Source organism: Equus asinus, chromosome 21 (assembly GCF_041296235.1).
Source record: "Equus asinus isolate D_3611 breed Donkey chromosome 21, EquAss-T2T_v2, whole genome shotgun sequence".
Taxonomy (NCBI): domain Eukaryota; kingdom Metazoa; phylum Chordata; class Mammalia; order Perissodactyla; family Equidae; genus Equus; species Equus asinus.
In genome coordinates this window covers 32,222,814-32,235,567 of record NC_091810.1, presented here as the reverse complement: position 1 = coordinate 32,235,567, position 12,754 = coordinate 32,222,814, and the positions used below count along the sequence as shown (strand labels likewise).

Sequence of the window (12,754 nt, the reverse complement as noted above, 5' to 3'; positions counted from 1 at the left end):
GCACCCCCAGGATCTTGCTGTCAAGTGCTCACAAAAACAGAGAAGTTTCCAAACATGCTGTGCTGAGATGATTAACAATTGCAAATCTAAAAGCCTTTTCATGCTGCTTACTGACTAAGTGCCTGCCCTTGCGCTGTCTTTTCCACACCCATAAAGGAGCTAGAGTCTTCAAAATTAAAAAAGAAGAAAGAAAGAAAAGGAAAAGAACAGTAGTGGGGTGGGGGAGGGCAGAGAGCTGGAATTATACACGTCAACAACAACTGCCAAAGTTCCAAAGTAAAAACAAGAAATCAGTCTTTTCGGACCTTTAAGGGAGCAGAGGTAGCATTTAAAACAATGACAGGAAAACCCTCCAAAAGACGGGCATTAAGGACCATCTTCACTTTGGTATCAAACAGGAGCATAGCCAACTCTGTTTTGGAAAAAGTAAATCTTTGACAAGAGCGAAGATAAATATTTCTTGTAGTTTCCTTTTCTGAAAGATGGGTCCTGGAATATTAGTACTTAGATTAGTCCATTCCAGTACAATATTAAATATTATCTGCCCAGGATTTTGCTAAGAAATGCCAGTAAGAGCACTGTTCCACTATCTGTAGTCAGAAGATTATAAGAGAAATTGTTCTTACCTCCGAACCATGATCTTGGCTCATTTAAGGGACTGGAGAGAACGTGCAGGACAAAGGACACATGTATTAAGCACTTGTGATGTGTGTGTGTTTTCTCCAAATACAAGCTGGTGGAAGTAGGGACCTAAAAACCCCGCCGCCTTCCGCTGCCATATAATCACAAGGAAATGACCTTACCATTTGTTGCTTTGATTAGAAACAAAAGCCTTTCGACATGAGTCAGGAGAGCAATGGGGAAAAAAAAACACAACAACCACCAAAAACTTCTGCTCTTTCTTTTGGCCACCTAAAGTCGCTCTTCACGACCTGTTTCAAACACATGATGAAACGTTTCCTGTTTTGTAAACCTCATTGATAATGCATGATCTAAATTAGATAAGTATTCAGAGACAGGCTTTGCCATCCAAGAATCCCAACTTCAATTTCGCTCTTCAGTCTGTACATATTCTCAGGGAATTTCATGAACACAAATAGAAAAAACACTGAACTCAACTGTGAAGCTCACAGCCATCTCATGTCAACAGATTTTACGCTCAGAAAGAACCTCAGAATTTCATGGGATAAACAGTAATATCAATCAGCATCAGTGTTGCTAGCCACAAACAAAAAACCTTGTCAGGAAGATTGTGGTCTCAAAAAAAGATTTAGTTCATCATTTGCATTTAACAAAATCATTACTATTGAAATTACTCAATGGATAGGGAATAATCCAAACATGTTATACTTCAAGGTGAAGCAGAGAGAAAAATATACAGAATACAGGAAAAATAATAAATCCACTTATTTTTAGAATGCCTAAGAGCTTGTGACATGGCACCATGCTTCTCCCACTTGAAAAAAAGAACCTTCTGGAATTTTGCGCAAGTATGTGGTATGGCTAAGAACATGAGTTCTAGAGGCAGACAAACCTGGTGTTTTGTAGCTGTATGTCCTTGGGAAAATTACTTGACCTCTCTGAGAATCCATTCCCTCCTTAGTATAATGGTGATAAAAATCCCTATCTCATAAGGAGTATTGGAGGAGCTAAATGAGAGAAGGCATGCAAAGCACAAAGAACTGGCCTGACAGATAGGCATATAGCACATGTATTTAAATAAAGAATGAGGTGCCCTCCTCCACCCCCGCAAAAGTTATCCCTCAGAAATGAGGGAGCAGCTTTATCTTCGAGTCCTTTCAAAGACTCTAAATTACTTTGAACTACAATGCATTGCCTGGGGAAGACACGATAGCCCGAAACAAGCTCAATCAATGCCAAGTGTGGACGCTTATACAGTTCCTCTGAGGAAATCAGTAGAAAAGGTGGCCAAGAATTGAATATAGATTTGGCAATTGTTGTGGGCATGTGACCTCACAATCGGAGGAGGTGGATGTTAGAAGAAACAAGTTACTTTAAACATCACTTTAAAAGACCATGCAGGAGGTGCTTATGCTGGGAGACCACGTATGTACACCTACAGGATGAATGGAACAAGGGAAAAAATGTCACGCGGTAATATTCCCAGTCAAGTAGCATCTATGGAGATTCAAAAAGTGCTGTAGCTCAAACAGCTTAGGCAGAAGTGAAGATGCTGTGCTTGGGAGAGCTCCGAGGATGACTCCAAGAGGGACTTTTGTTTCAGGGCCAACACACAGATGCATGTGAAGAGGCTGAAAAAAACTACTTCCGAAAGAGGGAGAGCGCAAGACAGCAATCACCCACACTATTAAACTCGAGAACAAATCATCTTAAAACATCAGAAGTAAATATTCCACTATTGCATCTGCATTCCTAAATTGGAATGGCCCAAAATATTTGTTTTAAGTCTTCTTGGGAAAATGCACAATGACTTTACATGTGGGAGAACCTTCTATCTGGCTATATATAGCAGTAAAAACTCAATAAATGATGACTTTTCTCACTGGGTTGGACGGTCTACTGAGAGAACTAGCGTGATATTTCCGATTGTATGGTAAAAATTTTTTCACTGTTCAAGGACAATTAGAATTTTGATAGGCAGTTTCAGAATCGAGGCAACAGGATGGGCTTAAACCAGGAAACCAGGCCTCCTGAAGGGCCAGGTGAAGGCTGGCAGACCAAATACAGGAGTGGGGTAAGGTCAGGTTGTGGCTGCGGGAGAACGCAGGAGGATTAAAACTAGGAGACTACCAGAATAAGCGTCTGTTGTTTTTGCCTGTCCAGGGTCTGTTTCACCTTTTTGTAATCACAGACCCCTGCTTTTCTATGAGGGCACCATCCAAATGATTCGGGAGAGGCTGACCTCACGCCCCCATATGATGCAATGAAAGTGTGATTCAGGAATAACCAATAAAAACACTCTCCCCTCCTACTTCCTAGTTATAGGGAAGAAGTGTGGTTGTTTTGATTTGTTCTGGAGTTATAAAGCTGCTGGGAGGAGAGTCTGGGCTACCAGGGTACCTCGTGCCAGACAGAAAGGTTAGAGAGAGATAGTCTCCAATGCCCATCTGAATTTGGATGCTGCTAAACCTGAAGCCATTCCCTGGACTTTTCAGTTATTGAGTCTATTATTTCTGCTTCTGCTTAAGCCAGTTTTAAAGATTTCGATTTTTCCTTTTTCTCCCCAAAGCTCCCCAGTACATAGTTGTCTATATATATATATATATATATATATATATATATATATTTTTTTTTTTTTAGTTGTGGGTCCTTCTAGTTGTGGCATGTGGGACGCTGCCTCAGCATGGCTTGATGAGTGGTGCTGTGTCCGTGCCCAGGATCCAAACTGGTGAAACCCTGCACCGCTGAAGCAGAGTGTGCAAACTTAACCACTTGGCCATGGGGCAGGCCCCTAAGCCAGTTTTAATTTTTAAAAAAAGTCATTCGCAAACAAAAAGGTCCTATCTACTATGTCAGTTCATGGGAGAAAGGAGAGCCGGCATCAGATACCCTTCACCAGCTGACCAACACTGTGCACCAACTTGGGTGCTTATCAACACAGAATTGGGGAGCTTGGTAGGCTCCGTGTGAAAAGTCACATGGATGCTAAGTGCCAGAGATTCAGTCTTGGGGAAATAGATAGTTTCTGCAAGTCTAGCATACCAGACAGGAGTTTTGTGGTCAGTGAATCGGTTAGAAAGTGGTCCTAGGTAGGAAGTTGTCCTAGAGAGTTGGCACTCAAAGGCTTGCACAGGAGTAGCAGCAAAGCTCAGTCTACATCCAACCAGAAGCAACTGCTCTGCCAAGTGGCTCCTGCCAGGCAGTCAGAGCCAGGGCAGCATCTAACCCAGGTGATACCAACCCTGATATCAGTTTCCCTCCATTAAACCCAGCATATATGGGGTTAAAACCAAAACACTCATTCCCTGCTTACTCCCTGGCTTCCTGGCTCCAGAATCCACTATCATCCATGGACACAGACACTGCCAAGGACAAGCACCTGGATTCATTATCTCCTCCCCACCAAGAGATACAGGCTGGTGGGAAAGCTGCTGACCAGCAAGGTCACAGGCTCCCTCCTCTCTGCAAGTGTCTCAAGGCCAAAGACAGGCTGGTGGGAAAGCTCTGACCAGCAAGGCCATATGCACCCCCTCCCCTACCTAAAACCCCAAATAAAAACCCTTCCTTTTAGCTTTTTGAGGAGTTTGGGATTTCAGCATTAGCTGCCCTCTCTCCTTGCTCTGCACTGTGCAATATTAAAATTCCTACTTTCTTCCACTACACCCGGTGTCAGAGATTGGCTTGCTGCGCAATGGGTGAGCGAACTCACTTCAGGTTCGATATCATGGGGTCCAGAAATAAAGACTTAGAGAGCCCAGTTAAGGAGTCCCACTGAAAATGAAACTACAGGCATATCTTGTTTTATTGACCTTCGCTTTATTGTGCTTCACAGATATTGTTTCTTACCAGACACTCCACCAGCAAAAAGATTATGACTCACTGAAGGCCCAGATGACGCTTACCAATTTTTTGGGCAATAAAGTATTTTTTAATTAAGGTACATACATATTTTTTTAGACATAATGCAGTGTAGTGTATACAGCATAGTGTAAACATAACTTTTATCTGCACTGGGAAACCAAAAAATTTGTGTGGCTGGCTTTATTGCGATATTCACTTTATTGCAATGGTCTGGAACCAAACCGGCAATATCTCTGGGGTATGCCTGTGTATGCTGGAATGGGTCCCAATGAAATATGAGCATCTGTGAAATTATGCCTATAAAATACAAATTGTGCCACAATTGGTTGATCGCCTAACTGGTGAGCCTGGACAAGTGTATTGGTGTCTTCCCTGGAAGCAAGACAAGGGAACTATGTCCACCAATTTAGGGAAAAATATGTGGAAGTGTAGTCCTGATTTTTAAAGGCATCGAGAGTCTCAGGAATCTTTACAAGAAGCTTTGCATTTATCACAAAACTATCACTTTCATCACAGCACACTTCATATACCAAATGAACGCCAGACACATCATAAAATCCCAAGTCAGGCAACGGACTGCAGTTTTCCAAAACTGACGGCTGAGCACAGCTCTGAAGCATTCGTCATAAACTAAGAGGACGAACTTTAAGGCTGGTTCAACTCCTCCTAAATTTAGTGAGGTTCGCACTAAAGAAAGGAATATTTCCTTCACAATTCCTCATCCTTTCTAATTCCACCTGTAGAACCAATTCAGCTAATTTCAAACATTCATTGAGCATCACATACGAGCAGGGCCCTCCAAGGGAAGTCAAAGATGAAAAGGCTATGTATGGTCCTGACCCTCCAGGATTTACAGCCTAGACTTGCTGTTTCCCAAGGAGAGCAGAGTGATCATCTTAATTTTCCACCTCACAGGCAACCCTGCAGTTGAGGAATTATGCATCCCTTTCACACACATGCATGCTGGTTTCTGTTCTTAATCTTTTATCAGTCCGTATGTCAGAGCTCCTATGGTACCTGACGCTTTTTCTCAGATTTGCATTTATTTCAGTAACTATGTTTTGGGTGTCCAGTAGGTGCGAGGCCTAATAATAATGGGTGTGCGACCTGTGTAGCCAATAGGATCCTTTGCTCAGAAGGGTCCCACACTTGGGTTAATGCTTTACTGTCTTAGAATTCTTTTTTTTTTTCTTTTTTTGCTGAGGAAGATTCTCCCTGAGCTAACATCTGTGCCAATCATCCTCTATTTTGTATGTGGGCTGCCACACAGCCTGGCCATCAACAAACGGTGTAGGTCTGCACCTGGGAACTGAACCCAGGCCACCAAAGTGGAGGATGCTGAACTTAACCACTAGGTCACAGGGCTGGCCTCTTAGAATTCTTAATACTGTTTTTTTTTTTTTTTTTTTGAGGAAGATTAGCCCTGAGCTAACATCTGTGCCCACCATCCTCTAGTTTATATGTGGGACGCCTGCCACAGCATGGCTTGATGAGCAGTGAATAGGTCCATACCCAGGATCTGAACCGGTGACCTGGGCCGCCAAAGCGGAGCACGCGAACTTAACTGCTGCACCACTAGCCCAGCCCCAGAATTCTTAATACTTTTTACACAAGGGGCCCCAAATTTTCACTTTGCAGTGGGCCCTGCAAATTATGTAGCTGGTTCTGCTGGGTATTGGGATGGGTGGTGGGGACACAGTGAGAAAAAGGAAAGACATCTAGAGGGGGACGAGAAATAAAAATAAATAAATTAATAAGTAAGGTAATTTTAGATAAGGGTAAGACCTATGAAGAAAATAAAGCAGGAGGACGTGATAAAGAGGGATGAAGGGCTCTGGGAGGTGAGAGTGAGCTTCTGGGCTAGGACTGGAGGTCAAGAAGGTGCCAGCCGTGTGATAGCTGGGAGTTGAGTTCAGGACCATTTCCGCCCGGATCAGGGCTATAATATGTGGCACATGGAAATATCTCAACTAATATTTTGAATGAATAGAACTTCTGTTTCAAAAGGAAGAGCATCAAATACAGAAAACTAATTCATAATTTACTAGACTGGGACAGCCTAGCTGACCGATAAGGAACATTTGACATTTACTTAAGGTCTCTTTCAGGATCACATGTTTTAGCAGTTAGAAGGCATACACCATGTCCAGAAAAAACAACCCCGATGGAAAAGTCCATTAGTCATGTTCCCCTCCAGGCAGAAAAAGAGGGAAGCTTCTTGCTCTAGACGGATTCTCTCGCTTTCTTAACCAGAAATGGAAAAACAAAGGTGAAAAAGAGTTAGGGCGACAGGCAGGCATGGTGGGGGCTTTCCTTTCCATCTGTTTCACAGGATGAATGTCATGACTTTTGATTTGGTTTTGCCATAAGGCACGTGCGGTTTTTCAGGTAATGGACATAAACTTTGTAAAATCTCATCTCATCTGTGTGTTTGGAAAAATGAACAGAAAAAGGTCCTTTGAGGTTCAGAAGTCATCAAAAATGCTCCAACATTCATTGCAAAGTGCCCATATTCATTTTATTTTCTGATTTTAAATGCCACATGCAATAAAATAATAGTCAAGAACCCACATCTATTGAGTGCTGACTAGTACCAGGTACTATGCCCCACACTTTACACAGATTATCTTCTTTTACCCTGACAACAACCCTATGAAGTGGAACTGGTTCATCTCCATTTTACAAATGAGAAACTGAGGCTCAGAGGATCTGGTAACAGAAGTCCCCCCAGTTGGGGGTAGAAGAACAGGATTTGAACCTGGGGCCCACATTCTTAAACACAGCCTTTCCACTTGGCTGCTGCAGACAATGAGAATGCATCCAGGGGTTAACATTCAGGCATGCTCTTAGATTTCCTTCCTGTATTTCTGCAGAATATGGTTTTTTGTTTTGTTCTGTTTTCCCCTTTCTCTCTCCCTTTGTATTCCTTTAAAAACAAAACAAAACGAATGTTTTTTATGGTGGAAAATTTGAAGCACTCACAAAAAGTGACAGGCTGGTGTAATGAACCCACAGGTGTCCATCACCCAGATTCAACACTTATCAACACATGGCTAATTTTGTTTCATCAATATTCTCACTCACTTTCTGTCCTTCTGCATGTATTATTTTGAAGCCAATTCAAGACTTCAAATAACTTCATCTGTAAATATTTCAATATAAATGATAAGGACTCTTTTTAAAAACATAACCACAATTACCTAAAAAAAGTAACAATAATTCCTTAATATCATCAGATATCAGTTAGGGTTCAAATTTCCAGTGGTCTTAGTAATGTATTTTTTTTTCAAGTTTGTTTGAATTGAGATCCAATTTTGCAATTTGTCGACATTTTCCTTGGGTCTCTGTTACTCTACAGGCTCCCCTTCCATCCATCTCGCTCTCTCTTTTTTGTCTCCTCTCTCTCTCTTACTGCAATTTATTTGTTGAAGAAAATGGGCTGTTTATCCTGTAGATTCTCCTACCATCTGAGCTTTGCTGATTACATCTCTGTGGTGTCATTTACCATACTCCTCTGTCCACTGTAGTTCCCTAGGTTGGTTGAGTCTGAAGCCTTAATCAGATTCTGGTTGGATCCTTTTTGGCAAGACCGTCTCATGGGCCATCAACCTGAATCCCGTCATTAGGAGGGCCATCACTTTTTGTGATGTTAGCAGCTGTTGATGCTCAATAGCTAGATCACTCAATTAATTAAGGGTTGCAAGATGATGGCTTTCCAATTCTATCGCCCTTTACTTATTAGCTAGAATATTTCCATAGTGAGAAATTTCCCCTCATTTACTAATGGGTGACCAAGTGATACAATTCATACAGAAAAGACAGAGAGAATGCTTGATTCTTTACACTTACTAGTTCTCAAAATAATGAGTTGGCACTTCCAATGGTGGCCAAAATGTATTTTTAAGTATTTATAAACACATGCATTTAAATATATTATATGTGTTTCAATCCATTAAAGTTATTGTCCTTACTACTGTTCAAATTGTCCTATGTTAGCCAGTGGGAGGTTCTTCAAGTCAGCTTCTGGGTCGTTTTGACACGACCCTAGTAGTCTTTGATATCTTCCTTGCTACCTGGGATGAAAAGATGCTGATCTTATACCTTTACTACCCAAAGCTCTGTGCAAGAGATGGTACTGCTTTTTGTTTCATTTTTAAAAACTGAGTTATGATTTATATGTAGTAAAACATACATATTTTAAGTATTACAATTTGATCAATTTTGACAAATGTATACACCTATGTTATCCACACACCTATTAACATACAGAATATTTCTAGAAAGTTACCTGCGCCAATATTTTCCCATTCCCTTAAGCAACTACTGTTCAGATTTCTATTACCATAGATGAGTTTTTCCTATTCTAGAACTTCATATAAATTGAATTATAAGAGTATATATTCTTTTATGTCTGAGTTCTTTCACTGAGCAAAATGTTTCTGAGATTCATTCACGATGTTACATATATTTGCAATTCATTCATTTTTTATAGCTGAGTAGTATTCTATTGCATCATATACTATAGTTTATTTATCTACTTTCTTGTTAATGGAAACCTGGGCTATTTCCATTTTGGGGGTATTATATACAAATATCCTAAGAACATGCTTTTACAAGGTTTGTGTGTGTGTTCACGTGTATGAGTGTGTACATACATTTTCATTTCTCTTGAATAAATATATAGGAGTAGAACTACTACATCACAGGGTGGATGTATGTTTAATTTTTTAAGAAACTGCCAGTTTTCCAAAAGGCTATACTATTCTACACTCTGACCAATAACATATGAGAGGTCTTTGCCAACACTTGGTATTATAGATCTTCTTAATTTAGCCACTTTAGTGACTGTGTAGTGGTCGAAGCATCTGTGTTTAAGTAACTTTTTTTTTTTGCACGAGTATAGGTTTTGATGATAACTGTAAATTAATAATAGCAAACACTTGTATAGTACTTAATATACACCAGACCGTGTTCCCATACTTTACAAGTATATACTCAATAATACCTCTGAGGTAGGGATTATTATTATCTTCACTTTACAGATGAGAAAACTGAAGCACAGAGAGGTTCGCTAACTTACATGAAGTCACACAGCTAGGAAATAGCAGATGCAGGATCTGAACCTAGGCAGTTTTGCTCCAGGGTTTAGGCTCCTGACTTGTAGGCTCTTCTGCCTCTTGCAAAGGTTAATTAGAATCTCTTGACTTCTCTAATGTTTTGCTGAGATGCAGGCAAATATCTCCAGTCAAGATTACATCATATTAATCAAAAAATCTTGTACTCAATGTAAAGCACATTTTTTTAGAGTTTCCTTCTATTTCTATGCATCTCACTTGGACCTTAAATATTTTTCCTTATATTAGCAGATCTCCAGTTCATTTTCCATTCTCTCTTCAAAAGTTTCTTATTTTGAGCACTGTTTTTGGTTAGGCAACTTTTCTTTAAGTCCTGATCTTCAAGTCCTAAACAGCTAATATATCAGAATGTTTTTTGCAGCAAGTAACAAACAAACAAAAAAGGGAAAATAACTTTAATACTACAGTTCCATTATTTCAGTATCTAAAGATAGGGTAGTTCCAAGGTTTGTGAGGTCTGCAGATCAGCAATGCCATCAGAGTCCCAGTTCCTTCCATTTTTCCACTCTGCATGTTCTCCTCAAGCTGACATCCCCTCACGGTTGCAATAGAGCTGTCACTCTTCCAGGCATCACATCTCTATTCCAAAAGAAGGACCATCTCTTTTTTTCTAGGTCTCTTTTTAAGAGTAAAGAGAGCTTTTTAAGCAATGCATCAGCAAACTGCCACCATTGGCCAGAGGTGGGTTATATGTTTACCATAAACTAATCACTAGCGAGAGGAACAAGGTCATCATGATTAGCTTTGACCATAGCTTCACAACCAACGTGTGGATACAATGGGCAATAGGCATCCTGAGCTAACAGTCCTCTCAGCCCTCAAGGCAGCCTGAGACTCTGCAATGGTCACCTCTAACCCTGAGCAGCCTCATAGACATTTACCCTGGGGCCAGACAAACATTATCATTTTGTATGGACTCTGTGACATGAGAAAAAGTTGGGAAGCACTGGCTTAGAGACCAATTAGGATATCCCAAGTCCCGTGCGGGGTGATATTCATCCCTGAACCAACGCAGGCCTTTCAGGGTGGAAGGAGGAGAATAATGCGTCTTGGAAGCAGGCTCAGCAAATGAACAGGAAACAAGAGAACTCATGAGGGAGCAAACACGGCCAATATCATGTCATACAACTGTCTCGTCTGTGTCCCACCCCCGCTGCTGCCCCGATGGCTCTGCCTTCCGAGTATTCCCTGCTCTGGCCCAACAGTCAGAGGGCAGGAGCATGCAGGATCCGGCTGGCCAGGTGGAGGCTCTGACCTGCCCCCGAGCCGAACCAGGGGGCAGACAGAAGAAGATCTGGCCCCCTTGGCAGCGATGGTGAGAAGTCTCACTGGGACCTGCCTTTTTGCCATTTGCCTGTTGGGCACCTCCAGAAGGGAGATGGGTGCTAACAGGATGCCCACCGTGAGTGCTGGACAGCTGAAAAATGACAAAAGCTCTCTTCGAGGGGCTTCCTGAAGCACCTCCAACGTATCTCTGAGTTAGGCTGGCCCTGAGGAAAGTCTATACAGAAACGAGTCTGCAGGTCAATCCATCCTCCCCTGCAGGAGGCTATCTCCAGAAAGACCATGACATTAACGGGACTAGCAGGGTCAATTACGTCCCAAGTAGTAGTTCGGGTGCTTCCCCAAACGAGACAAATGACAGTTTCGTGGTCGCCTGTGGCTATGAAATCTCCTCGAGACAATTCAACTCTGGCTAAATTATATTTAAGGTAATAAATATGGATTTAGAGGGCCAAAGAAGCTTAAAGGCCTTGGGCATCTAAGATGAGAAAGAGAAAATAAATGGTGCATCTTCTGTTCTCCTGCCCCAAGCTCTGTGCCTCGGTTAAATAAAGAAAGAAAGAAATAGCCCCCATCATCCCTCCTAGCCTTCTAAACGAAGTTTAGAGCATTAATAGAAGAGATAAAACACGATTGCTGAAATCCACTGAATAGTAAATGGGGAAACCATAGTATGAAACCAAACAGTGCAGTGAACGTGAAAAGCAAGAACTGTTCTCAGCTATTTCCAAATCTTAAGATTGTAGCACATGACAGAGAGGCTACATGAAAAGACTTGGATGCACAATCCTTAGATTTTAACCAGCAATGCTCCACATAAACTTATTTCAACTCTACAAGGAAATTCCATACCACTTTGAGATGACAAACATTTTCCAAGAGACTGAAATTTGCTCTCCCCTCTGGCTCTGAAAACATGCAAACCAATTTATACTGCGATAAAATGTGAAATATGCTTCTCCTGATGTGCTCAGGCAAGAGCAGCTCGTGTTGCAAGCATCATGGCCCTTAAGAAAGTTAGGAAAATTGGACAGCTCTACTAACAAATGGGATAAAATGAAAACAGATATAAAATATAAATTTTTGACTAGTAGAATGATGTAAATCAAAGTTGTTGACTAAAGTGTGGAAAAGAAGGATTCTCATTCACTCAGTGGTAGGCTAAATTGGTGCAACCTTTTTGGAAATCTCAATTCCTTCCCAACAGGGTATTTTTCTTACAGAAATTCTCCCACAAATGTCTGACATATAAGGATGTTCATTGTAGCATTGTCTTAGTAAAAATTGGAAACAACCTAAATGTCTGTTAATAAGGGACTGGTGAAATTAATTATGGTACATTCATGCCATTAAATATACAACAGTTATGAAAAATAATGAGATAGATCAGTATCTGTGATATGTTAGTAAGTAAATAAATACATTTCAAAATAAGATGTATAGGATGCTCTCACCTCTGTAAAAATTTATATTAATGTAATATGTATGCTACTACATGTTTAGAAAATATCTGGTGAGGGGCCGGCCCTGTGGTTGAACGGTTAAGTTTGTGTGCTTTGCTTCAGCAGCCCAGGGTTCGCCAGTTCGGATCCTGGATGTGGACCTACACACTGCTCATCAAGCCATGCTGCGGTGGCATCCCACATAGAAGAACTAGAATGACTTGCAACTAGGATATACAACTATGTACTGGGGCTTTGGGGAGGAAAAAAAGAGGAAGATCGGCAACAGATGTTAGCTCAGAGCCAATCTTCTTCACCAGAAAAACAAAAACAAAAATATCAGTGGTGAATGTATACCACTGATAAAGTACTTTCACTTTTAAGCTATGC

The 12,754-nt window shown here is 41.1% G+C and overlaps 1 protein-coding gene across 8 annotated transcripts in view; it reads right to left on the bottom strand.

The window, feature by feature from the left end:
- FRMD4B (FERM domain containing 4B) overlaps positions 1-12,754 on the bottom strand; it is a 307,930-nt gene that overhangs the window by 139,358 nt on the left and 155,818 nt on the right. The window contains exon 1 of one of the 8 annotated variants that reach the window (XM_070492241.1): positions 627-711. The exons of 6 other annotated variants lie outside the window; for them this stretch is intronic. In XM_070492241.1, coding sequence (XP_070348342.1) covers positions 627-650 — 24 coding nt within the window. In that variant the 5' untranslated portion in view covers positions 651-711. Of the gene's footprint in view, positions 1-626; positions 712-12,754 lie in introns of those variants that run through there. One more of the 8 variants, XM_044754082.2, reaches the window with a different exon arrangement.